The 26,953-nt window shown below is 42.8% G+C and overlaps 2 protein-coding genes across 2 annotated transcripts in view; both read right to left on the reverse strand.

Moving 5' to 3' along the window:
* Nucleotides 1-1,161, reverse strand: part of LOC125466463 (solute carrier family 15 member 2-like) — a 154,219-nt gene extending 153,058 nt beyond the window's left edge. The window contains exon 1 of the mRNA XM_048560992.2: nucleotides 1,050-1,161. The gene's annotated coding sequence lies outside the window, so the exon portion shown is untranslated. The remainder of the gene's footprint in view (nucleotides 1-1,049) is intronic.
* Nucleotides 1,162-2,283: 1,122 nt separating this feature from the next.
* On the reverse strand, nucleotides 2,284-26,953 carry LOC125466137 (Ig-like V-type domain-containing protein FAM187A). Its single transcript, XM_048560320.2, has 5 exons — nucleotides 26,942-26,953; nucleotides 19,259-20,338; nucleotides 19,038-19,100; nucleotides 3,049-3,216; nucleotides 2,284-2,289 (listed from the first exon to the last, which is right to left on the reverse strand). The coding sequence occupies exons 1-5, from the start codon at nucleotides 26,951-26,953 to the stop codon at nucleotides 2,284-2,286; spliced, it is 1,329 nt and encodes a 442-aa protein (XP_048416277.2).

The following is a 26,953-nucleotide window of genomic DNA, read 5'->3' on the forward strand; positions in this document are numbered from 1 at the left end:
GATTAAATGGAATCAAGCCACAAAGTTGTGCACACACAGTGGAAAATCAGGAAATGCATTGTTGAATTAATACATTACTCAAAACCAGTCACCTTACTAAGAATGTCAGCAACACTATCTATAGAAACTGGCCTAAAGTATTTCTCTCTGATAGTTCAGACACTGTATTGAGTTCTGTCAGGGACTGAGTTAAAAAGCGTAGGATGGTCAAGTATTTCATCACTGATCTGTACAAAGCTGAGAGGTCTCAGTTAAGAACTATTAGTCACTAGCCTCAGATTTTCCAACCTAGCAGGAAGTGATCGTGTGTGAAAGTACAAACAGGACAGAATGCATTGGGAGCAAAATTCTTCAGACTTGTGGCAGTCTTTCTACACAATCAAATCAACACTGACATTCACAGCAGTTTGATGACGTGCTGATTTCTGGAGCCAGATCGGGTAAAAACAGTAAACCCCACTCAAAGGCAGTGCCCGGGAAATCTCAATCACAGTGAGATTCAGTGTCCAAGGAACACAGATTCTAGTGACAAGTAGTGCTCAGGGATCCAGATCCCAGTGAGATTCAGTGCCCAGGGAACCAGATCCCAGTGAGATTCAGTGCCCAGGGAACCAGATCCCAGTGAGATTCAGTGCCCAGGGAACCAGATCCCAGTGAGATTCAGTGCCCACGGAACCAGATCCCAGTGAGATTCAGTCCCCAGGGAACCCAGACCCAAGGGAGACACAGTGCAAACGGAATCTCAACAAAGAAGTAGTGTCAAAAGAACCCAGACCCCAGTAAGAAGCCCTGCCCAGGACACCTAGAGCTCAGTGAAGGAGTGCTCATGGAACACACACCCCAGTGGGAGGTCTGGACAGCCTCCTAGCGTACTATAAGATTGTGAGAGTTTTTGATACTGAGATACCAGGGCAGTGTTATTATTTTGCCAAAGACGTATCGTTTCAAAAATGAGAAGCAATAGCTTAGTGTTTACAGCTACACAGCAAGCAGACAGAAACTGGAAACACAGGAAACATAAACTTTGGTAAATATCTTAAAATACTTACATTTACTTTGAGCTTGATAAATATGAGATTACTGTGCCGTGTCTCCCTGGTGAATTGCGTTGTTTTAAACCAGTTTGAGTTCTGATTGTAGTGTCACATTACAGCCAGTCAGACATCCCAACTCCAATCAGATTTAGCACCAGCAAGTGGGCAGGGAAGAGTAGCGTGCACTAAGGTAACTGCCCAGTTTCACTCCATAAAATTCCAAGCATCATGCACAGGAAGTTTAAAAAAAAACCTGCATACTGTATCTTGTGACTGCTGGAGTCTCCCAGCTCACTTCACAGATACCAATAGTCCCTGATCCTCAACCTGTCAGCTGCTTTCATTATTTCCTTTTCATTAATCTGTCTCTTACAGCAGCATACTCCAGAGCCCCTCAGCAATACAGCCCTAAAAGGAACCAAATTCTGTTCGGCTGCTAGCCTGTTGAGGTTTCCACTCTTCACTACCAGTCTCAAATCCCTGTTCTTCATGTATGAGTTCAGATGTTATTTATCTATGAGGGGTATTACCGACTTTAATTTGATTTGATTTGATTCATCATTGTCACACATATCTAGGTACATTGAAAAGTGTTCCAAGATAACAAAGTGTGGAGCTGGATGAACACAGCAGGCCATGCAGCATCTCAGGAGCACAAAAGCTCCAGCATCTGCAGTTCCCATTATCTCTGATCACATTGAAAAGTGTTGTTTTGCGTGCAATACAGGCACCCACCACCCACTACTGACAAGGCCAATGCCATATATAAGATTCCCTGCAAAGAATGCAGCAAACATTACATTTATTCAGACAGAAAGGAAATTAACCATAAGGGAACACAAACATCAATTGGCAACAAAAAGACACGACCAATACTCACTCATCTCCATCCACATGCATAAGGAGAACCACCAATTCGATTGGAACAACAACAGGATCCTGGGACAGGTAATGAAGAGGCAAGCATGGGAATTCTTCGAAGCCTGGTATTCCATTAAGAAAGCCATCAACAACACAGAGCTAGATCCTATGTACACGCCATTGTGAAGGAAAATTGGAAGTGAGGTAATCCAGCTCAATGGACACTAGACTTTAAATAACAGGTGGGAAAACACAATGGTGCTTCATCGGAGGCTCTACTGGTGATGGGTTATGAAACGTCTGCGGAACAATGAACCAGCTCGGCGAGCCAACCAACCACAACAGGCACAAAGTGCATTAGGGTACTAGCAGACTGAGAAATGCAATGTTACAGCTGCAGAGAAAGTGCACAAGAGCAAGATCAACATTAAATTCAAAAATCTGAGAGGCTCATTCAAAAGTCTAATAATAGCAGGGGAGAAGCTGTTGGTATGTATATATTATGTATATACGTATGTATAAATGTATGTAAGTATACAGACTTTTGTATCATCTGTCTGACAGAAGAGGTTCAAAGAGATTATAACCAGTTTGGGAGGGGTTTTGATTACGTTGGCTGCGATGACGTGTCAGCAAAAAGTGTAGATGGACTCCATAAGACCATAAGATAAAGGGGTGGAATGGAGTCAATGGATGGACGGTTGGCTTACATGATGGACTGGGCTGTGTTCACAACTCTTTGTCGTTTCTTACTGTCCTGGGCAGAGCGGTTCTATTCCAAGCTGTGATGTATCTGGATAAAATGCCTTCTATAGTGCATCTATAAGAATTGGTAAGAATCTTTAAAGATGTGCCAAATTTCCTTAGCCTCATGAGGAAGTAGAGGCATTATTGTGCTTTCTTGACCGCCACATAAATGTAGGTGGACCAAGACAGGATGTTGGTGATCATCACTCCTAGGAACTTGAAGCTCTTGGCCATTCTCCGCCTCAGCACCATTAATACAGACAGGGGCATGCACATCACTTTGCTTCCTGAATTCAATGACTAGCTCTTTCATTTTGCTGACATTGAGGGAGAGATTGTTACCTTCACATCATGCACTCCATCTCTTTCTTGCATTCTGTCTGTCATTGTTTGAGGTCCAGCCTACAACAGTGGTGTCATCAGCAAACTTGTGCTTGGAGTTAGGATAAAGTTTGGACACAGAGATCTGAGTATATAAGGAGTACAGTAGGACTTGAATATGCAGCCTTGCAGGGCACTGGTGTTGAGGATTATCATGGAGGAAGTGTTGTTTCTTATTCTCACTGATTGTGGTCTGTGGATCAGGAAGTCAAGCATCCAGTTGCATACAGTGGGGCAGAGACCTAGGTCTTGGAGTTTGGAGATTAGTTTGGTTAGAATTATGCTGTTGGCAATCCCTCTCCTCTTTCCTTACTGGACATGTAGTTGCCTTCAGCTCACTGGATAGTAAGAAGAAGCAGGAACTAAAGAGCCAGACTTCCTTCAGTCCCTACTCTATCTGTACCAGTGCATGGGCATCGGAATCCGTAGAATGAAGCAATGATATGTGATGCTAGGTCTCCATCCTGGATGTTCAAGGTTGCCAGTCTGATTAAGTGGTCAATTTTTGCTGCTATTTGAGAGCTCAGAGTACACTGCCTGAGCAAAGTCAGTGTTCCAAATATGGTACTGAGGGAGTGCTGCAGTAAAAGGTATTGCCTTTTGGATAAGATGTCAAATCAAGGCCTCTGTAGCCCTGTCAAATGGAATATAACCTATGTCAAAGAATATAGATCAGGGGGTTTCTGCAGTGACGAGCCAATGTTTATCACTCACGTGGCATCAATAAAACAAATTATCTGGTTGTTATCACATTGTTGGTTCTGAGAGTTTGCCATGCACTGATTGGCTGCCCTGACGCCTATATAGCAATAGTGACTGCACATCAATTGTAATTCAATCGTTGTGAAGCACTATGGGACCCCTTGTGATAATAAAAGGTACTATGGAAATATATATCTTCTTTTGTCTGAGCAAGCATAGGAAACTCCAGCAAGAAAGGGGAAAGTGGTTAGACATGATAGGACAGTACACGGAGGAAATATAACTATTTTACTGCCCGCTTTTCCTGTGTTACTGCTGGTCTCATCATTTTTCATTATAGAACATAGAACATAGAACAGTACAGCACAGAACAGGCCCTTCAGCCCACAATGTTGTGCCAACCATTGATCCTCATGTATGCACCCTCAAATTTCTGTGACAATATGCATGTCCAGCAGTCTCTTAAATGACCCCAAGGACCTTGCTTCCACAACTGCTGCTGGCAACGCATTCCATGCTCTCACAACTCTCTGTGTAAAGAACCCACCTCTGACATCCCCTCTATACTTTCCTCCAACCAGCTTAAAACTATGACCCCTCGTGTTAGCCATTTCTGCCCTGGGAAATAGTCTCTGGCTATCAACTCTATCTATGCCTCTCATTATCTTGTATACCTCAATTAGGTCCCCTCTCCTCCTCCTTTTCTCCAATGAAAACAGTCCGAGCTCAGTCAACCTCTCTTCATAAGATAAGCCCTCCAGTCCAGGCAGCATCCTGGTAAACCTCCTCTGAACCCTCTCCAAAGCATCCACATCTTTCCTATAATAGGGCGACCAGAACTGGACGCAGTATTCCAAGTGCGGTCTAACCAAAGTTTTATAGAGCTGCAACAAGATCTCACGACTCTTAAACTCAATCCCCCTGTTAATGAAAGCCAAAACACCATATGCTTTCTTAACAAGCCTGTCCACTTGGGTGGCCATTTTAAGGGATCTATGTATCTGCACACCAAGATCCCTCTGTTCCTCCACACTGCCAAGAATCCTATCCTTAATCCTGTACTCAGCTTTCAAATTCGACCTTCCAAAATGCATCACCTCGCATTTATCCAGGTTGAACTCCATCTGCCACCTCTCAGCCCATCTCTGCATCCTGTCAATGTCCCGCTGCAGCCTACAACAGCCCTCGATACTGTCAACGACATCTCCAACCTTTGTGTCATCTGCAAACTTGCTGACCCATCCTTCAATCCCCTCATCCAAGTCATTAATAAAAATTACAAACAGTAGAGGCCCAAGGACAGAGCCCTGTGGAACACCACTCACCACTGACTTCCAGGCAGAATATTTTCCTTCTACTACCACTCGCTGCCTTCTGATGGCCAGCCAATTCTGTATCCAGATGGCTAAGTTCCCCTGTATCCCATTCCTCCTGACCTTCTGAATGAGCCTACCATGGGGAACCTTATCAAATGCCTTACTGAAGTCCATATACACCACATCCACAGCTCAACCCTCATCAACTTTTCTAGTCACATCCTCAAAGAACTCAATAAGGTTTGTGAGGCATGACTTGCCCCTCACAAAGCCGTGTTGACTGCATTTGATCAAGCCATGCTCTTCCAGATGGTCATAAATCCTATCCCTCAGAATCCTTTCTAACACCTTGCAGACAACAGACTTGAGACTTACTGGTCTGTAATTGCCAGGGATTTCCCTATTTCCTTTCTTGAAGAGAGGAATTACATTTGCCTCTCTCCAGTCCTCAGGTACGACTCTAGTGGAGAGCGAGAATGCAAAGATCCTTGCAAGTGGCAAAGCAATTGCATTTCTCGCTTCCCAAAGCAGCCAAGAACAAATCTGGTCCGGTCCAGGCGACTTGTCAATCTTAATGTTTGACAAAATTTTCAGCACATCAGCTTCCTCTATCTCTATCCATTCCAGCATGCACACCTGCTCTTCAAAGGTTTCATTCACTACAAAGTTCTTTTCTTTCGTAAAGACAGAAGCAAAAAACTCATTTAGGGCTTCCCCTACCTCCTCAGACTCCACACACAAGTTCCCTATGCTATCCCTGATCGGCTCTACTCTTTCTTTGACCATTCTCTTATTCCTCACATAAGTGTAAAATGCCTTTGTGTTTTCCCTAATTCGTTCTGCCAAGCCTTTCTCGTGCCCCCTCCTGGCTCTCCTCAGACCATTTTTGAGCTCCTTCCTTGCCTGCGTGTAATCCTCTCTAGCTGAACTTGACCCTAGCTTCCTCCACCTTGTGTAAGTTCCCTTCTTCCTTTTCACAAGAAGCTCCACCGCTCTCGTCATCCAAGGCTCCTTTATCTTACCCCTTCTTGCCTGTCTCAGAGGGACATATTTACTCATCACTCGCAACAACTGTTCCTTAAACAGTCTCCACATGTCTATAGTGCCCTTACCATGGAACAATTCCTCCCAGTCCATGCTTCCTAACTCATGTCTAATCGCGTCATAGTTTCCTCTTCCCCAATTAAATATCCTCCCATTTTGCCTAATCCTCTCCTTCTCCATAGCTATGTAGAATGTGAGGCAGTTATGGTCAGTATCACCAAAATGCTCTCCCACCACAAGATCTGATACCTGCTCCGGCTCGTTTCCGAGCACCAAGTCTAGAATGGCCTCTCCCCTCGTCGGCCTGTCAACGTACTGCGTTAGGAAACTCTCCTGAACACACCTTACAAAAACAGCTCCATTCAAATCTTTTGCTCGAAGGAGGTTCCAATCAATATTAGGAAAGTTAAAGTCACCCATTATAACAACCCCACTACGTTCACACTTTTCCAAAATCTGTCGACCTATGTTTTCTTCAATCTCCCTGCTGCTATTGGGGGGCCTGTAGTAAACCCCTAACGAGGTGACTACTCCCTTGCTGTTCCTAATTTCCACCCATACTGACTCAGTCGGCAGATCTTCCTCAACAATGGAAGCTTCTGTAGCTGTGATACCCTCTCTGATTAGTAGTGCTACACCCCCTCCTCTTTTTCCCCCCTCCCTATTCTTTTTAAATGTTCTAAACCCTGGTACATCCAGCAACCATTCCTGCCCATGAGACACCCATGTCCCTGTTATGGCCACAACATCATAGCACCAGGTACTGATCTATGGTCTAAGTTCATCACTTTTATTCCTGATACTCCTTGCGTTAAAGCAAACACACTTTAACTGATCCCTGGGTTCCTTCCCAGGAAAATCCTTCCCACTAGCTGGTCTACCTCTTGCTACTGCCTCACCTGCATCAACTCTCACCTCCAGTATACAGCTCAGGTTCCCACCCCCCTGTCATACTAGTTTAAACCCTCTCGAACTACTCGAGCAAACCTTCCACCCAGGACATTGGTCCCCTTCCAGTTCAGATGCAACCCGTCCTTCTTGTACAGGTCCCACCTTCCCCAGAAGGCATCCCAATTATCTACATATCTGAAGCCCTCCCTCCTACACCAGCTGCGTAGCCACGTGTTAAGCTGCGCCCGCTCCCTGTTCCTCGCCTCGCTATCTCGTGGCACCGGTAGTAAACCAGAGAACACTACTCTGTTCGTCCTGCTTTGCAGCTTCCATCCTAACTCCCTGAAATCACTTTTTATATCCTCAATCCTATTTCTGGCTATATCATTAGTGCCAATATGTAACACGATTTCTGGCTGTTCGCCCTCCCCTTTTAGAACCTTATACACCCGATTGGAGACGTTCCAGACCCTGGCACCAGGGAGGCAACATACCTTCTGGAAATCCCGATCCTGACCACAAAATCTCCTGTCGATTCCCCTAACTATCGAGTCCCCTACCACGAGTACTTTTCTATTCTGCCCCCTTCCCTTCTTTGCCACAGTGTCAGGCTCAGTGCCAGAGAACTGACTACTATGGCTTTCTTCTGGTAGGTCATCCCCCCCAGCAGTATCCAAAACGGTATACTTATTGCTGAGGGGAATGCCCACAGGGGATCTCTGCACTGTCTGTCTGTCCCCTTTCCTCCCCCTAACTGTAACCCATCTATCCTTGTCCTGAGCCTTAGGAGTGACCAACTCCCGGTAACTCCTCTCAATTACACCCTCTGCCTCCCGAATGATCCATAGCTCCAGCTCCACTTCCCTAACACAGTTTTCAAGGAGCTGTAGTTGGGTGCACTTCCCGCAGATGTAGCCAGCGGAGACGTGTGCCACGTCTCCCAACTGCCACATTCTGCAGGAGGAGCAAGCAACTGCCCTAGCATCCATACCCCACTTATCTGAACACCCACTCAGTACTAAAGTAGAAAGCTTAGTTCAAGTTGCTATAAAATTAATAACAAACTTATATTCAATATTGTCTATGGAATTGCTAATTACTGATCTTGAAACACTCAAGTAAAATTAAAGAATCAGTAACAAATTGCCAGTTGTATTCATTCTTTGTCTACTCTCAGTGCTGTAGCTGGCTCTAATGATTTCCCATTGGGGACATAAGGATCAGGAAGAAAACCATCAGCAGGATCCCAGGGAATCAACCTGTAAAGATATTCTAAAGGAGCCCACCTGTTAGTATCTGCAACTTCCTACATTATCACAGTGCCTACGCGTCAACGAGCACTTTGTGCTACAACAAGCCCAAGGATAAGTTTCTCTAATTTGTTGTGGTTCTAGACAGGTGCTATGAAACAGAACAGGCCCCCTCAAAATATTTTAAGAAGGTAGCCTAGACCCTAATATTTCTTATTTTAAACAGAGATGTGAAGTGTGTTTCCCAGATGTGATCCAACTGGTCAAACCACTCAAAATTAAGCAAAACACAATTTATTTAAGTATAGACAAAAGAAAGAAGAATTTAGAATAACGTAACTACCGGAAAACTTAAATGAATAATAGATACAGTACTTATAACTAATTAATTGTTCCAATAAAGTTGCATCCAATAAGCACAGCCCTTGGCAAAAAGGTAAATTCAAACACAGATTCCTACAGGCAACTCTCCAATCCAGGAGGAGACAATATTTCAGAGAAAGTAGCAGCTAGAATCATTTTACTAAAGGTCCAACTCTTCTGGGACCTAAACAACTTCTGACCACTATAGCTAAAAAAAACTGGAAAACTTGATCTGTGAGAACTAGCCACTTGCCTCCTGTTGTTACAATTGCTTTACAAAAGAAAATCTATAGGCCTCCTCTGATTGTTGACTTAGGCTGTGTCCTGTAGCCACTTCAACGCCTCTACTTTTATAGATGCTCTTCAAAATGCCCAGGGCAAAATAACCCCTTTGTCACACGGTATACCCCAAAATGTTAACCTCCCTGAGGATGAGGGATGACCTGGCTCTCCCATTTTAGTCAACCATCCCCTCGGTTTGTTGACCAAGATTAATTTGAAAAAGATTTCTACCCTTGTGGATAGCTTCCTCCCAGACCAAATGAATTTATGTTTGACAAGAAGCCAATTTAACCAGGCTGTCTGGTTCTAACAAAACAGAGTTTTTAAACACTATTTTGTGTATATCTCTGGAAGAGTAAAATACAAACATGTCTGCAGGAGATGCTTCCCTATTAAGAGTGATGTAGGTATTCAACCTTTCATTACCACCTGCTTACTGGTCTTTCTATTTGAAGCTTCCCTGACTCTGTACAAATATTACATTACATGAGGCCACACAGCACTCTGCAAAGCAGCCATTAAACTTACATCTGGGATCACCTTTTACCTACAGCAGTCCTCTTTTAAAAACCATGGGCTGGAATCAAGTTCAATACGTCTATGAATTCTTCAGAATTCAAATCCATCAACATGGCATCATAAAATTATTCAGAACATTTGGAGATTGTGAAAAGTGCTATATGATTATAAATCATTCTTTACATGTATTCACTCACAACCATTGCCTCAAAATGAATGTAAATATTTTTCCTTCAAAAGGTAAAATGCCTTTTTTTAGCAACTGCATAGTAACTTTGTGGGACGTCAAATTCCAATACATGTTTCTTTTTGCTCTCTGTAAATATTGTACAGAATGGACTGTGAACCCTTTGTATTTATTTATAGATAATTATTTTATGAATAAAGTATATTATTGCATTTAAAAATCTACAGAGAAAAGAGTTAACACAATGTGGAACTTTCTTCAGAAAAGGTCCTGCCCCAAAATGTCAACGTCCTTGCTTCTCTGATGCTGCCTGGCCTGCTGTGTTCCTCCAGCTCCACACTGTTATCTCTGACTCCAGCATCGGCAGTTCTTACTATGACAGAGAAAAGAGTTACTATTTGGTGAGTCTCTAATAAATGGCTATGGTCATTCCTATTCTTAAGTTTTAACATAGTAAACAAATTGGTGGAAAAGTTAATAAAAAATGTGAAAAACAACATAAATAGAATCTTATAAGTTATGATGTCTGGATTGTTTTGTCTACCACATACGAATTAGGACAGGGTGCATAAAATTAGAAAGATGCTGTGTGGTTCAAAGGCTGGTGAGGGAGAAATAGGTTTCAGTTTGTGAGCTACTGGCACCAGGAAAGGGAAAAGTATGGGCTGTGCCTTTGAGGTGGTCTACACCTAAACTATATCAGGGGCTCATTGTTTTTATGAATCACAACTAGGGAAGAATTAAATCGTGGGGCAAGAGACCAAAAGTGGAAAGATGTACATTAAATATTAGATATAAGGTAGGAGAGGAAAATAATAACATGGAAAATAAAGGTCAGGGGAAAGAGCAACAGAGAAAGAGAACATCAGCTATTGGTTAAGCGCAGATGAATAGCATTAGAATTCTTGGTGTTTGATGGTTGGCATAGATATGGTAGGTAGAAGGGCCTGTTTCTATGCTGCTTGACTATAATTTACTGAATTTTGGTGAAGCTTTTGGCACACTTTAGGAAGAATATGTAGACATTAGAGAGTGTGTTGAAAAGTTTCATGGGAATGGATCTGGGAATGGGGAGCTTCAATTTTAACGCTGGATTGAGAAGCTTAGGCTGCTTCCCTCAGAAGAGGAAATTTGGTAGATGCATTCAAAAATGTGGGATAGCCTGGCGAAAGTGGGTAAGGGTGAATTGTTCTCACTTGTGAAAGTATTGAGAATAAGAGAACATAGGTTTAATTATTTTGAAAAAAATGATATCAGTGAAAAGATTTTCATGCAGCCAGCAGTTAGGTTCTGGAATTCACTGCCTGATAGTACGATGAAAGCAGGTTCAGTTGAGGCTTCTAAAAGAGAGTTAGACTGCTAACTGAAAAGGAGGAACATGCGGCATTAGGGGGGAAAGGAGGGGCCATGAGTTGCTCATTTAGAGAGCTGGCACAAGACCAGCCAAACAGCTTCCTTCTACTCTATTTAAGCAAACTGTTAAGAAAAACAAAATAGACTAGACAGCACTGTAACAAAATATCTAAAGGTCAATGTAAATCTATCAACATTAACTTAATTTTCAGGGTGATAATGCACACCACTCCTGGGGAGTCCACCTAACATGGAAGGCCTTACCATGCCAGTGGTCTCTACATGCCCCTTTTTTGAGGACACCTCAGTATGATATGAGTGGCAAACAGTTGCGTACCACCACTCCCTCACAACCCTCTGCTTGGTCCATCAGTTATTACATCAGTTATGGGGTTCCAATCCAAATCTGAGACTTCAGAACAAAAATCACAGCTGACATTACAGTGCAGCATGGAGGAAGTGCAGAGATGACTTCTTTCAGAAGAGACATTCAAGTAAGGCCCTACATGGGTAAATGTTAAAAAATCTTAAGTCATTAATTTGAAGAAAAGGGAGTTACCACTAAATCCCCACTCAATATTTTTTCCTCAATCAACATCATGAAAATATATTATTTTATCATTAGGACAGCACTGTCTGTGTGAGTTTGATGTTTGCTGTGTGCTTACATCCTGTATTATTAGCAGTGGTTATAATCTAAAGAGTAGTATGTTGGCTGCAAAACACTTTGAGATGTCTGCTGGTCAGGAACAGCACTAAATAATTGCAGGTTTTTCTTCCTTTTCAAGTGTCCTAATGCTTCTACATGTCGTCTGTCGGCTGTGGTTCAATGCATGATCTGACGACCCAGGCAGTTGTAGGTTCAAAGGCCCATTCAGAGCATGCGCACTCACTGCAGTACTGAGGGAGTGCTGTATTGTCAAACGGTGTGCCAAGTCAACTTTCCTCACATTCTGGCCAACACTTAACTCTTTGACTAAGATCACTGAAACAGATTACAGAGTGTGGAGCTGGATGAACATAGCAGGCCAAGCAGCATCTTAGGAGCACAAAAGCTGGCGTTTCGGGCTTTTGTGCTCCTGAGATGCTGCTTGGACTGCTGTGTTCATCCAGCTCCACACTTTGTTATCTGGGATTATCCAGCATCTGCAGTTCCCATTATCACTGAAACAGATTATCCAATCATGGGTGCATTCCTCTCTGTGCATGTGCACAAATTGGGTGCCATATTTCTTACCTTCTACCTGGGGACGTACCTACCTATACATTTGAAATTTAATTCCTAAACAGTATTTATTGCCGACACTGGTTTGCCACCGAGAGGATGGTGGTGAGCTGCCTTCTTGAACTACTGCAGTCCAAGTGCTGTAGGCAGACCTCAAGGCCCTTAAGGAGGAATTCCAGGATTTTGACCCAGCAACACTGAATTATCAATGATATATTTCCAAGTCAAGAAAGTAAGTTACTTGAAGGGGAATTCACAGGCAGTTGTGTTCCCATGTTCTGTTGCTAATAAGCATTGGTGGCAGGGGGAGTGAATGTTTTGTGTTGCCGATCAAACAAGCTGTTTTGTCCTGGCCAGAATAAAATTTATTGAATTGTTGGAGCTGTACTCATCCTGGTAAACAGGGAGTATTCCGTCACACTCCTGACCTACATTTTGAGGATAATGCACAGGCCCGGAGGAATCAAGAAGTGGTTACTCACTCAGGATTCCTAGTCTCTGACCTGCTGTTGTAGCCACAGTACTTATATGGCTAGTACAGTTCAGTTCCGGTTAATGGTATCCCCTAGGAAGTTGACAGTCAGAGGTTCAGTGATAGTAATGCCACTGAATGTCAAGGGGCAACAGTTAGATTCTCTCTTAGTGGAGATAGTCATTGCCTAGCACTTCTATGCTACAAATGTAATTTGCCATTTTTCAGCCCAAGTCTGGATATTATCCAAGTCTCGATGCATTTAGACACAGAGAGCACATAAAGGAGTTAGACATGAATTGTTTCATTTCATAACTTGTACTCTGATGGCCATTTTTCAATAATTAGTATGCTATAACCACTTACATTACAGAACAAGGATTCACAAACAGAAAGAAAAACCAGTGAAACTTGCAAATGATGCATACTGGTCCAACGCATCTTATACACCTGAAATGGAACTCCAGTACAATTACTGCATTCATTTCCACATATTATAAGTCTTCTATCCCTTTTTCCCTCTGAAGGCGAATTTAGAATTGAGATCAGACCGTTGCTGCTCACGCAACTAGATGGACTGGAGAAGGCATAAACCTAAAACCAGAGGGCATAATTTAAGGCTGTGAGGGGAGATAATGGAACTGCAGATGCTGGAGAATCCAAGATAACAAAGTGTGGGGCTGGATGAACACAGCAGGCCAAGCAGCATCTCAGGAGCACAAAAACTGACGTTTCGGGCCTAGACTCTTCATCAGAGAGCTCTCTGATGAAGGGTCTAGGCCCGAAACGTCAGTTTTTGTGCTCCTGAGATGCTGCTTGGCCTGCTATGTTCATCCAGCTTCACACTTTGTTATCTAGCATAACTTAAAGCCTTTTGCAATAGAAGAAGATGTAAGATGAGATAACACAGTGTGGAACTGGATGAACACAGTAGGCTAGGCAGCATCAGAGGATCTGGAAAGTTGATGTTTTGGGTTGGAGCACTTCTTCAGAAATGGTGGAGGGGGAAGGGGGCACTGAAATAAATAAATAGGGGGTTGAGACTGCGGAAGGGAAGTGGGATGGCGATAGGTGAGTGCAGGTGGGCAGTGGTGGGGATTGGTCAGTGAGGTGGGAGAAGCAAATAGGTGGGGGAGAAGACGGACAGGTCAAGAAGGCGGGGATGTGGTGGAGGGTCGGTCATGGGACGAGGCCAGGGGCGGGGAGGTTCTGAAGCTAGTAAAGTCCACATTGAGACCATTGGGCAGTAGGCTCCCAAGGTGGGATATGAGGTGCTGCTCCTCCAGTTTCCAGGTGACGCTGTTGTGACACTGGAGGAGGCCCAGGATGGACATGTCACCCAGGGGGTGGGAGGGAGAGTTGAAGCGGTACATAACTGGAAAGTGTTGTTGTTTGTTCGTGAACAGAGTGCAGATGTTCTATAAAGCGATCTCGAAGTCTCCACTTAGTCTCACCGATGTAGAGGAGGCCACATCAGGAACAGCAGATTGGCAGACGTGCAGGTGAGCATCTGTCTGATGTGGAAGTTTTTTTGGGGCCTGGGATGGGGGTGAGAGGGTATGTGTAGGGGCAGGTGTAGCACTTCCTGCGGTTGCAGGGAAAGGTGCCGGGGTGGTAGGGCTAGTGGGGGGTGTGGAGCGGATGAGGAAATCGTGGAGAGCCTGGTCCCTACGGAAGGCAGATGGGGTGGGGAGGAAAATATATCCTTCGTTGTGGGGTCAGATTGCAGGTGGCTGAAGCTGTGGAGAATGTTGCGTCGAATCCGAAGGTTAGTTGGGTGATATGTGAGAATAAGAGGGATTCTGTCTTTGTTGTTATTTCAGGGTGTGAGGGCAGAGCTGTGGGAAATGCAAAAGATGCAGTCGAGAGCATTTTTGACCACTGGGGGAGCGGCAGGGTGAGTTGTGGTCCTTGAAATACGAGGACATCTGGGATGTCTGGAAGTGGAACACTTCATCTTGGTTGCAGCGTAAGCAGAGGAATTGGGAGTAGGGGATCACATTCTTGCAGAAAGGTGGGTGAGAGGAAGCGTATTCTAGGTAGCTGTGGCAGTCTATAGGCTTGAAATAGATATCAGTTTCAAGGTGGTCACCAGTGATGGAGGCAGAGAGGTCCAGGAAGGAGAGAGAAGTATCAGAGATTGTTGAGGGATCTTGAGGTTAGGATGAAAGGTGATAGTAAAGTTGATGAACTGTTCAAGCTCCTCATGGTAGCAAAAGGCAGCACTGATACAGTCATCGATGTAGCAGAGGAAAAGGTGGGGGATAGTGCCAGTGTAGCTTCAGAGCAATTCTGAAGAAGGGTCCTGACCCAAAACGTCAACTTTCCTGCTTCTCTGATGCTGCCTGGCCTGCCATGTTCCTGCAGCTCCACACTGTATAATCTCAGACTCCAACACCGGCAGTACTTACTATCTCCAAATGTGAGATGAGAACAAGCTTTTTTTTACACAGTAAGTGGTTCCGGTGTGCATTGCATAGAAAAATGGTGGAGATAGTTTCAAATGAAGTATTTGAGAGAACATTGGGTTATTACCTAAATAGAAATCATATTCCATTTTATTTCTTATGTTATTATATGCAAAGTTTTTGGTAAAAGGCAGTAGATTGGCACTAAGTCAAAATGATTAGACAGCTGGTGAAAGCACAGTGGCCTGAATGGCCTCTCTGCATCAGAATAATTCTGTGATTATGGGAACCCAGGAAATCATTTTCTTCACAGCTGAATACTGAAAGAGTTGCCAACCAGATTTTGAGGTGAGGAAACTAGGATCTTTCCATGTAGAGAAATTGAGATCGGGTCAAATGGCCATCCTCTGCTAATAATTATCTAGCGATTTAGATAATCACAATTCCCATGTGTTGTGAACTGACTGTGAAATTTGGATCAAGTAAACAGCATGTGCCTGTCCCCTAGAGGATGACATGAGTAAGCACTCTCTGCCTATAACAACTTTGACATCATCAGGAAGGGATGAAAGAAGAGGAAGGAGGCTAACATACAACCCTTTCCATCATGAGAAAATAGCCCAGAGGGGGTCAGTAATCATAGTTCCCAATGACCAAGGAGCTCAGAACCAGAGGTCACAGTTTAAGGAAGTGGGACAGGCCACTTAAGACAGAAATGAGGAGAAATTTCTTTACCAGAGAGTGTTGAGCCTGTGGAATTCTCACACATGGGAAGCAGTTGAAGTCAAAACATTGAACATTTTCAATGAGTTAGATATGGTTTTAGCATGAAAGGGGTCAATGCAAATGGGGAGGAAATGGGAGCAGGTTGATAATCAGCTATGTATGGCAGAGTAGGCTTGCGCTGTCAAATAGCTCCTATTTTCTATGTTAATAAAATGTGAGGCTGGATGAACACAGCAGGCCCAGCAGCATCTCAGGAGCACAAAAGCTGACGTTTCGGGCCTATCTTCTATGCTTCTGTAACAGACCAGCACAGTGACTCAGTGGTTAGCACTACTGCCTCCCAGTGCCAGGGACCAGGGTCCAATTCCAATCTTGGGCAACTGTTTGTGTGGAGTTTGTATGTTCTCCCCATGGCTGTGTAGGTTTCCTCCAAGTGTTCTGTATTCCTCCTACTGTCCAGCAATGTGCAGATTAGGTGGTTAGCCATGGGAAATAGGGAGTTAGCAGGATAGGTAGGGGGTCTGGCTGGGATTCTCTTCAGAGGATGAGTTGAATGGCCTCTTTTTGCACTGTAGGGATTCTATGCAGCAGTCACACAGTACTGCATAGAACTGTCAACCTAGATTATTTGCTCAAAAGTCTGGGAAGGATTTCAAAGCCTAAGCCTGATGGTGTCATACTTGTCATTTCTTGTACCCCTTGCAAGCTCGACAATATCCTCCACTACGATGAAAGACTTTGGTTTCTCACTGATGAAAATAAAAATCACTGATGTATTGGAGTGCATAACTGAGACTGATTTACTAATTGTAAATATTGTACTAATATCCCTGTATGTTTTTAAAGTCACATTATATTTGAGTGGACACATTTCCTGCATTAACAGCATGTGAATAGCACCAGCTGAATCATAGACATTCACCAATCAGTAGGATAAAGGCAGGTCTTGGTCTTTCAACAAATAGGTAATCTGCCTCAGGCTTCTTCTCCCAATTTCTCATGGTCAGGGCAACAGGTTCCACAAAAACATTATTGGGGATCTGTAGGTGGACAGTTGGTATCTGTATGCCCCTGTGCCAGCTCCAAATGATGCCCCAGCAGACATTTCCAGAAACCTGGCACTCTATTTATTTATTTAGATTTTGCTGTATTCAAGGCACCTTTGTTTAGTTTGGAACCAAAACAGAAGTTGCTGGAAAAGATCAGCAGTGCTGCTGAGAATTAATTAGTTCTCAAGTGTGGAATATTCAGAGAGCAGGTCTGGCAGCATCAATGAAGAAAAGTCAGAGCTAGTGCTTCAGGGAGGGTGACTGGACCCAAACGTTAACTCTAATTTTTCTTCACAGATGATACCAGACCTGCTGAATTTCTTCACCAACTTCTGTTTTTGTTCCTGATTTACAGCATCCGCAGATCTTTTGGTTTTTACTCTGTTTTGTTGGGCCTCTTTAGAATGCTGTCATACATTCCAATTGCCCTTTTAAGAAGGTATTATCGAATATTGGGGAAACTGTTCTGCAGCGATAATTTCACGGGACTAGTATTCCCAAGACCCAGGTTCATTATCTAAGGCATAAGTTGAGATCCCACCAAGGCATCTGGTAGAACTTAAAATCAATAAATAAAATCTGCAATTGAAACTTTATCTTAGAATGATGATAAACTATCATTGATTGTTGTAAATATCCATCTGATTCACTAATGCCCTTTAGGGAGATAAATCTGGCGTTCTCACGTGGTCTGGTTTACAAGTGACTGCAGGTCTACAGCTGTTTGGTTGAGTCTTAACTAGCCTCAGAAATTGCCCAGCAAGCCACTTAATTTAAGGGCAATTAGAGAAGGGAACAAATGTTCACCTTACCATGTCCACATCCCATCAAAAAAAATGTCATTTATCATTGTTATCCTTAAATGGGATTATTACAGTGTTTTGCTTTATTTTTATATTACTTCATGGGTTTTAGCCAACATTCACTGTGCATTGCCAACTAACTTGGGGGAGTGGTAAGCTGTCTTCTGGAACCACCACATTTTTGCATTTTTTTAAAATGGTACACACTCCAAAGAACTGAATAGCTAAGATCGCGACGGGGGACAAAATCAAATATTCTGCTCTGTCCTATACAGCATCGAACTTCATGATGGTCCTGAACACATCCAGGCAACTAGATGATATTCCCCATACTGCTGACTGTCCTTTAACTCCAAAAGAAGCTCAAAAACAATCACTGAAAATTGGTTAATACTTGAAATTAAACCAAATCGACGAGATAATTAAATACACCTTACATACAGTATATACACGATATTGGTAACCAATTACATTCACATATTTAGAGATACTATGGGATTGAAACACAGGGGTGCAGTATATCTTAACTTTAATAAATAGGACTAATGGGTGCTTTATACGTCATCACATTCTGTCTGTAAATTGCTGACATGCATGTTTGTTTAATACTAAGGTTAACTATTGCACTTTTTGTCCCTGCTCTTGATGTTCTAAGTTGTTTGTTACTCTCTGAATACTCCACACTTGAGAACTAATTAATTCTCAGCAGCACTGGTCTTATTTCTCCCTGGTACACCTATAAGATAATGCATACTCGTGCCTCTCCAATGTTATTGAATGATTTACTGCGAATGATTTACTATTTGCGTTCAAGTTCCATCCCAGAAATTTGAGCATAAGATATAGACCACCACTCCAATATAGCACCGAGTGGGAGCTGCACTGTCAGAGGTGCCACCTTCCAGACGAAGCATTAAACGAAAAGCATTAAATAAGGTAGACATAGACTATCCCATGGTCTTATTGCACAGATGAACACAGGAATTACCCCTGGCGTCCTAGCTAGTACTTAACCCTCAAGCACTTCACAAAAACAGGTCTTTATCCCCTCACCATTTATGGGAGTTTGTTGTGTTTAAGTTGCTATGTTTCTCATATTAGATTATTGACTACATTTCCAAAGTACTTCACTGGCTGTATACAAGCCATATTCCATCCCTGACTTCACTACAACCAGAACCAATTTTACTATGTAGATATATAGTTTCTATTAATTTTGTTAACACAAACTAATTATGGCTATTCAACCTGAGACTTACAATGCTTAAGGTTACGTAACTTGCAGACAGGATATCCAATAAAGACAGCTATCTGAGATAATTCCTCCCATTTAATATCTGAAATGCCCACGGCCTACTGAAAAGAGACCTGGGTTTCTAGACAAGTACATGCTGATTTAAAAAAATACATACAAATACATTTACGCAAAAGACTTGCGTCAGTTTCTTTAAAATAAGCTCAAGGTGTGGCATGATCTCTGCCTGTTCCTATTTTAGAAACAATCAAAATAATAATTACAACATCTCATACACTTCAGGAAAATAAATATAATCATTATTATGAAGTAAGAGCTGAGAATAGTTTGTATTGCAAAGATAGATTCGTCATCAGTGAAGCTCCTGTGGACCCTGGGTGGGAGGCCAACTCTCAGCCTGATCCCAGCCATCAGCTGACCTTGCCTCCAGCAGTAATAGGTTCCAATGTCATTCAGCTGAACCGCACGGAAAACCAGATGATTGCCTTGATCAATGAAAACTCTCATGCTGTGGTTCACACCCACCATGTATTCATCCTTGTACAGTGGCTGGCGCCCTTTGTCCCAAGCCACGGCATGCTCTGCCCTGGCTTCTGGACATGCAATGGTCAATGGATACCCTATGGCATGGATGTGAGTCTGCACTGGGACCATGGGGGGCTTCTTATTCTTGTCATTTGTAAAACCAAATACATCAAAGATGAATTTCTCTCCTTCTATTGATGGGTACTTGGTCGGGCACTGCACAAAACAGCTCCGTACCATGATCTCAGCTTTCCTTTCCTTCAGGAGATGCTTGTACCTGGGGGGAACAGCTGAGGAGCCACAGGAGACCACGTTGGCCACAACCTTCTTGTACCTGAAGTACAGGTAAGGGCTACGGATGTAACACAAACCAATACGTCGCTGTTCCCCTCTCACCCCACATCGATCGCACACAGTCCAATCCCAATAGGATGTGAAGATTTTGTACGTCTTGGTCTCCAAATCCTTAGTGGGCTTCTGCTTCTTCTCCTGGAAGGTTATGTGTGCATTTTTGTAACTTTGTACATCAATGTCATAACCATAGAAATAATCACCCGTCACAGTGCCACACATGTAATGGCCAGAATCTTGAGGCTGTGCGTTGAAAACCAACAGGCTGAACATCAAGATTTTGAACCTGGACTGAATTCCTGAACTGGAAATCAACCTGGTAGCATCCAAGATCTTTGTCCCATTGAAATCGCTCAGCACTTTGGTGTGACCCTTGCCCAATTGTTTCTGATAGTACCAAACTACTGAGGTCACATCCTCAGGCTTGCACAGGCATGGCAGTTCAAAGGTCATATCGGCCAGGTAGGCAGCATTCTGGAACATTAAGAAAGCAGGACAGGACTGTACCTTGAATATGTCTTCTTTCTCTTCTATTACATATTCACTAGCATTAACAGGTTTAGTCAACAGAAAGGGCATAAATGAGAGAACAACCTGAGTGAGCAACATTTAAGTGGGGAGGAGAATGCGAACAACTGGAAGATGGGGTAAAGGCAGGCACTGATCAAAACCTCTGTACAAAATTAAAGGCTCAACAGAGAGTAGCAAAGTTCTAGAATAAAGGTTATATAGTTCTAGAACACAATCATTGTGAATATAACTTGTGATTCAGTTGAAACATTCCAGAACATTGCAAGCACAGGAGAAACTCAAAAGTTAGTTTGGGATCAAGATGTCATTGCTTACTGACATTAACATTGTATTAACAATGACTGCAATCAAATAGGTGTAAAACGTAGATTTGTAACACACTCACCACGTTAGTTCCCATTGATAGGCAATACCTTATTTTCTCATTTGTTTTTAGTGCCTGCTTCTCTCCTAGATGAACCCTGGATTCCAGGAAGAAACTATCTCCAGCATCTTGCAAATGGGCACTTTCTTTCATTAGATTATATGTCCTGGGTAGGCATTACATCAGGAATACATGTGAAGAAGTAGATAGATTATACAGGGGGAATATGACATGGGTTTTGTGTCACAAAAAAGTAACTCATGCATATCAGTAAAACTGAGGCCGTAGGACCATAAATTGAGGTATTTTTCAATCATTCAGAAGATGAGGGTGTCACTGGCTGTGTCAGAATTTATTGCCCATCCCTAGCTGCCCTTGAAAAAGCGATGGTTAGCTTCTTGATCCGCTGTAGTCCATGTGCTGTCGGTAGACCCACAATGCCATTAGGAAGGGAATTCCAGGATTTTGATCCAGGAACAGTGAAGGAACGGTGATATATTTCCAAGTCAGGATGGTGAATGGCTTGGAGGGGAATTTGCAGGGGCTGGTGTTCCTATGTAGAAACATAGAAGGTAGGAGCAGGAGGAGGCCATAAAGCCCTTCGAGCCTGCTCCACCATTCTTCACGATCATGGCTGATTGTCCAACTCAATAGCCTAATCCTGCTTTCTCCCCATAACCTTTGATCCCATTCCCCCGAGTGCTATATCTAGTCGCTTCTTGAATACATTCAATGTTTTGGCATCAACTACTTCCTGTGGTAATGAATTCCACTGACCCACCACTCTTTTGGTGAAGAAATGTCTCCTCATGTCCGTTCTAAATTGTCTACCAAATCCTCACATTGCGACCCCTGGTTCTGCCTTTTTTGCTGCCCTGTTTACTGCCCTTTTCCTTCTAGGTAGTGGTGAGGAGTTTGAAAGATGAGTTCCCCTTCACTAAGACTTCCAGTTGAAGTTCCTATAGGTGGAAACTGATTGCAGTTCATACACACGTCCAATTATGTTGGGACTGCCATTAACAGGCCTAGGGAAAATTTATATTTTACATCCCACACTATTAGAACAGGCTGGGTGACGTTTTGAAGCCTTTGACAATTCAGGAACCTTGAGGCAAACCTGCTGAGGGGTTGGAAGCATTTTGACAGCTAAGTGTGAAATGTGTGACTTCAAATTCTTTATTGAAATTATTGATTATAAGTTCTGTCCTGAAAACATAAATTGACTTTTACATTGACTGGTATTTGTATAAGTGTTGTGATGAATTGGAATGCACTTTTCTATTGGAGAAAGTGCTGTAATGTGTTGAAAACTGTAGAAAATAGTGCAGTGAACTTTCATGTCACATTCTAACATGATTTAAATGTCCACACTCCTTTAACTCTGAAAACAAAGGTCAGCAGCTTTAAGCTAGAAGACAAAACAGCCACCTGCTCCTGGATTGCTTTGAATGAGGGGCAATGTGTGTTGCTTAGAAGAGGTTAAAAAAAGTGATCTTACATTTACAACCTGTTATATCACAAACAGAATTGAGTCTAAAATTAAGGAAGTCGTCATACAAACTTGGTGACATCCCACCTAGAATATTTGGTTTCTTTATTTAAGGAGGCATATTCTTGCATTGGAATCTGTTCAGAGAAGGTATACTAAACTGGTTCCTGGAATGAAGCAGTTGTTTTATTAGGAAAAGATTAATAGCTCAGAAGAATGAAATGTGATCTAATTAAAATATAAGTCTCGGCGGGATATTGGTAAGTACTAAGATGATGTTTCTTCTTTCAAGGGGATCCAGAAATAGGGTGCAGTTTAGAGATAAAGATTTCCCTTTTAACAATCAGAATAAGATTTGTCTGCCCTGGGAATTCTGTTCCTCAAAGAACAGCGAGGTCTGCATCATGGGCTATATCCAAGGTTGAGTTAGACAGATTTTTAAGTAGTAAGGCTGTCAAGGTTTATGCTGTTGGGCAAGAAAGAATTAAGGCCACAGTCAAATCAGCAATGGATTTATGGAGCAGATTTGAGTGACCAAATGATCTATTACAATTCCTATTTTATAGGTGTTCCAACGAGCTATAACGGTTTTCGTTTCGACAGCGGGTCCATTCAGAATACTTGATTAAGTTTCAAAAGCTGATGAGGTGCTTGGCACTGCCGGTAGTTTTGTACTCTGATTGATATTTGTAGGTGATTATGAAAGATTTACCTGCCTTTGATGTAATTTCTAATAAGATAACTATTTTTATTTACAGTTTAGGGATCATTTGAGGAGATTTAATTTTTCTCACATGCATTTCAGACTGCCCATTACTCCCAAGGTCTGTCCATTGTGAGAACTCAGTGAGTGAGAATGGAAGCAAGGGCAGAGAATGAGGAGAATAAGCGTCATGGAGGAAACAAACAGGATATGGAGGACCATGGAGGGGTTATGAACAATTTGGGGAGCAACATGGAAAGAATATGAATGGGATGGGATGGAGGTTTGTTTTTTTCTCGATTCATTTGTGGGATGTGCGCCTCGCTGGTTGGGCCAGCATTTCTTGCCCATCCCGAGTTGCCCTTGAGAAGGCGGTGGTGAGCTGCCTTCTTGAACCCCTGCATTCCTCCTGCTGTGGGTTGACCCACCATGCTATTAGGGAGGGAATTCCAGGATTTTGACCCAGCGACAGTGAAGGAACAGTGATATGTTTCCAAGTCAGGATGGTGATCGATTTGGAGGGCAACTTGGAGGTGGTGGTGTTCCCATATATCTGCTACTCTTGTCCTTCTAGGTGGAAGTGGTTATGAGTTTGGAAGGGGCTGTCTGAGGATCTTCGGCAAATTTCTGCACTTCATCTTGTAGGTAGTACACACTGCGGCTACTGAGCATTGGCGATGGAGGCGCAGAATGCTTGTGTAGTTTGGTTTCTTTATTTAAGGAGGCATATTCTTGCATTGGAATCTGTTCAGAGAAGGAACACTAAACTGGTTCCTGGAATGAAGCAGTTGTTTTATCCATGCAGGCTGCTTTGTCCTGGATGATGTCAAGCTTCTTGAGTGCTGTTAGGCTGCACTCATCCAGGCAAGTGAGGGGTATTCCATCCCACTCCTGACTTGTGCCTTGTAGATGGTGGGCAGGCTTTGAGGGCTTAGGAGGTGAGTTCTCGCCACCGTAATCCCAGCTTCTGGCCTGCTCTTGTAGCCACTCTGTTAATCTGGTGAGTCCAGTTGAGCTTCTGGTCAATGGTTGTTGATAGTGGGGGATTCAGTGATGGTAATGCCATTGGATGTCAAGGGGCGGTGGTTAGATTGTCTCTGTCTCTTATTGGTGATGGTCATAGCCTGGCATTTGTGTGGTGCGAATGTTACTTGCTCCTAGTCAGCCCAAACCTAGATATTGTCAAGTTCTTGTTGCATTTGAACACGGACTGCTTCAGTATCTGAGGAATCATGAATGGTGCTGAATATTGTGCAATCATCAGCGAACATCCCCACTTCTGACCTTAACTTTGAGGAATACTGATTCATCAGCCGAGGGAGGACGGGATGTGGTAATTAGCAGGCGGTTTCCTTGCCCATGTTTAACTTGAAGCCATGAGGGTTCTTTGGGTCCAGAATCAATATTGATGACTCCTAGACCAACACCCTCCCGACTGTAGACCACTGTGCTGGCCCCCCTGCTGGGTCTGTCCTGCTGGTAAGGCAGGACATATCTAGGGATGGTGATGGTGGTGTCTGGGGACACTGTTTGTCAGGTATGATTCTGTGAGTATGACTATGCCAGGCTGTTGCTTGACTAGTCTGTGAGAGTGTTCTCCCATTTTTGGCACTAACCCCCAGATGTTAATGAGGAGGACTTTGCAGGTCAACAGCTGTTTCTGCCGTTGTCTTTTCCAGTGCCTAAGTTGGCACCAGGTGATCTGTTCAGTTCTGTTTCCTTGAGTCGTTGTAGTGATTGGTACAGCTGAGTGGCTTGTTAGGCCATTTCAGAGGCCAGTTGAGAGTTTCCTCCCCTGAAGGGGCATGTGACCCACATGGGTTTTTCCAACAATTGGCAATGATTTCATGGTGATCAGTAGATTCTTAATTCCAGACTCATTTTCTGAATTCCAATTCCTCCATCTGCTGTGGTGGGATTCGAACCCAGGTCCCTAGAACATCAGCTGGGTTCCTGGATTAATAGTTTAGTGATAATACCACTAGGCGATCACCTACCCTATGGAAGAGTATGAGGGAATGGGTTATCAAAGATATGGAGATTTTGAGGGAGTCTGGAGGATATGGGAGGATGAAACAGGGAGCTTTGGTCATGAGGCAGTATACAGCATGCATGGGGTACGAGGGGCATTTGTAGTTTACAGCATATCAAGGTAGGGTAAGAGGATGAGGGGTGAAAGTGAGAGACTTAAGAGTAATGTGGAGAGCTGGCTCGGTGCCCTGACAACCAAGGCAGGCTTTCTAACCAAACTGCCTCAGCGACTGCACTTCTCCAACACTACCTCAGGATGCGGGAGGTAGGCCGGTGGGAGGGGGGGAAACAGATCTTGAGTATACATATTGAAAATATGTAGGGTCTTGGAGGGAGTGATGAGTACAGGTTGACAAAATTACTAAATGTCTTGACTAGCGTTTTCTGAGCCTGAGATGAAAATCTTATAAGGATAATGCATACACATGAGAAATGATTTCAAAGTTTATATTCAAACAGACTGCTAAATGTACTTAAAGAAAAGATGTTCGTGAATTTACATCACATTTTTCAATAGGACAGAACATTTCAAAGCACTTCAGTGTGAATGAAGAATTTCTGAAGTGCAGCCATTGCTATAAGAAATATGAATTACAATGTTTGCGTAGCAAACTCTTTCTTTATTTCTCAGTTTTGTACCTACAGTTTGTACCTAGGTACTTTGTACATCAGATGGTAAATTTTTTATTGTATTACCATATGTCTTTGCCTGAGTACTCATGACAATAAACTTAATTTTGATTCTAATTTTCACAAGCAACAGATGTGAAAATGTCTGGAAAATTTATTTTTGTGACACTGATTAAAGGATAAATATTAAGTAGGCCACAGGAAATAACTCTTCTTTAAACCAGTGTCATGAGATCTTTTATGTCTGCTTAAACTGGCAGGCTGGAACTTCAGTTTAATGTCCGAGCTGAAAGATGGCATAACCGACGTTGCAGCATTGCCTCAGTCCTGCAGTGAATGTCAGCTTCAGTTTATGTACTCAAATCTAAAGTGGAATTTGAACTTGGAATCCAGAAACTTGTGACTCAGAAGCATGAAAGCCACCAAGTGAGCCCTAGCTGACATAAACACATATAAACAGCGTGAACACAAAGAAAGACAAGAATAGTAAAGGTGGACTTATAGAGTAAATAAACATTTTGGCAACCGCAACTAAGGTAGTGGATGAACAATGGTGGCAGTAAAAATATAGTCCTGCTGGTGGTGCTACTGAGCTGGGTTTCTCCTCAGCATTACCGGCAGATGGTGGTACTTAACGTACTGAAACATTATTGATAATTTAAAACCATATGGCTCATGTTATAATGATTTTGAAAATGTTACAAGACTTTTGTGGAATCTGCTTAAGACATGGTCTCAAGAAAACATTTCTACTTGAAAATCCTGTGGACTGAGATACTTCATGGTTGAACATCCAGCCAATCCCATAGTCTTAGCTGACACAGAAAGAATGGTAACTCAGGCAAAATTGATAGATGCTGCCATGCTAGTGTAGCCTAGAAGCTGCAAGAGATTACTGAAACAGAGAAAACTCTATTAAATCTTCACATTTTTCCAAAACATCACAAAAGATTTTGAAGAAAAGTCATACCAACAAAAAAAATTAACTGTTTCTGCAGCTTTTGCCAGACCTGCTGAGTTTCTTTAGCGTTCTCTATGACTGTTTCAGATTTTTCAACATCTGCAGTATTTTTCTTTTACACAGATTCATAATTTTGCAGTGTGGAGTCCCTCAGCTCTGTGGCAATCATTCTACATTCATTCCCAGAAACAATCCTTTGCTAATCAAAAACAAAAATTGCTGGAGAAACTCAGCACGTCTGGCACCATCTGTGGAAAGAAAACAGAGTTAACATTATGAGTCCTCTTGGCCCTTCTTTGGATCTTTCAGAAACATCACAGTTTCAGCACTACCACTACTGATTTTCACCAGCAAGTTCGTTTTTTGTTTCAGATCTTCAGCATCTAAAGTTCTTTATTTAACTTTTTAAAAATGTTGACAAGGGGATGAACCCTTAATCTTCAGTTGGCACAATGGTAAATTTTAACAAGTTCTTGGTTTAACATTACTTCAGGTGACAT

The sequence above is a fragment of the Stegostoma tigrinum genome, chromosome 31 (assembly GCF_030684315.1).
Source record: "Stegostoma tigrinum isolate sSteTig4 chromosome 31, sSteTig4.hap1, whole genome shotgun sequence".
Taxonomy (NCBI): Eukaryota; Metazoa; Chordata; class Chondrichthyes; order Orectolobiformes; family Stegostomatidae; genus Stegostoma; species Stegostoma tigrinum.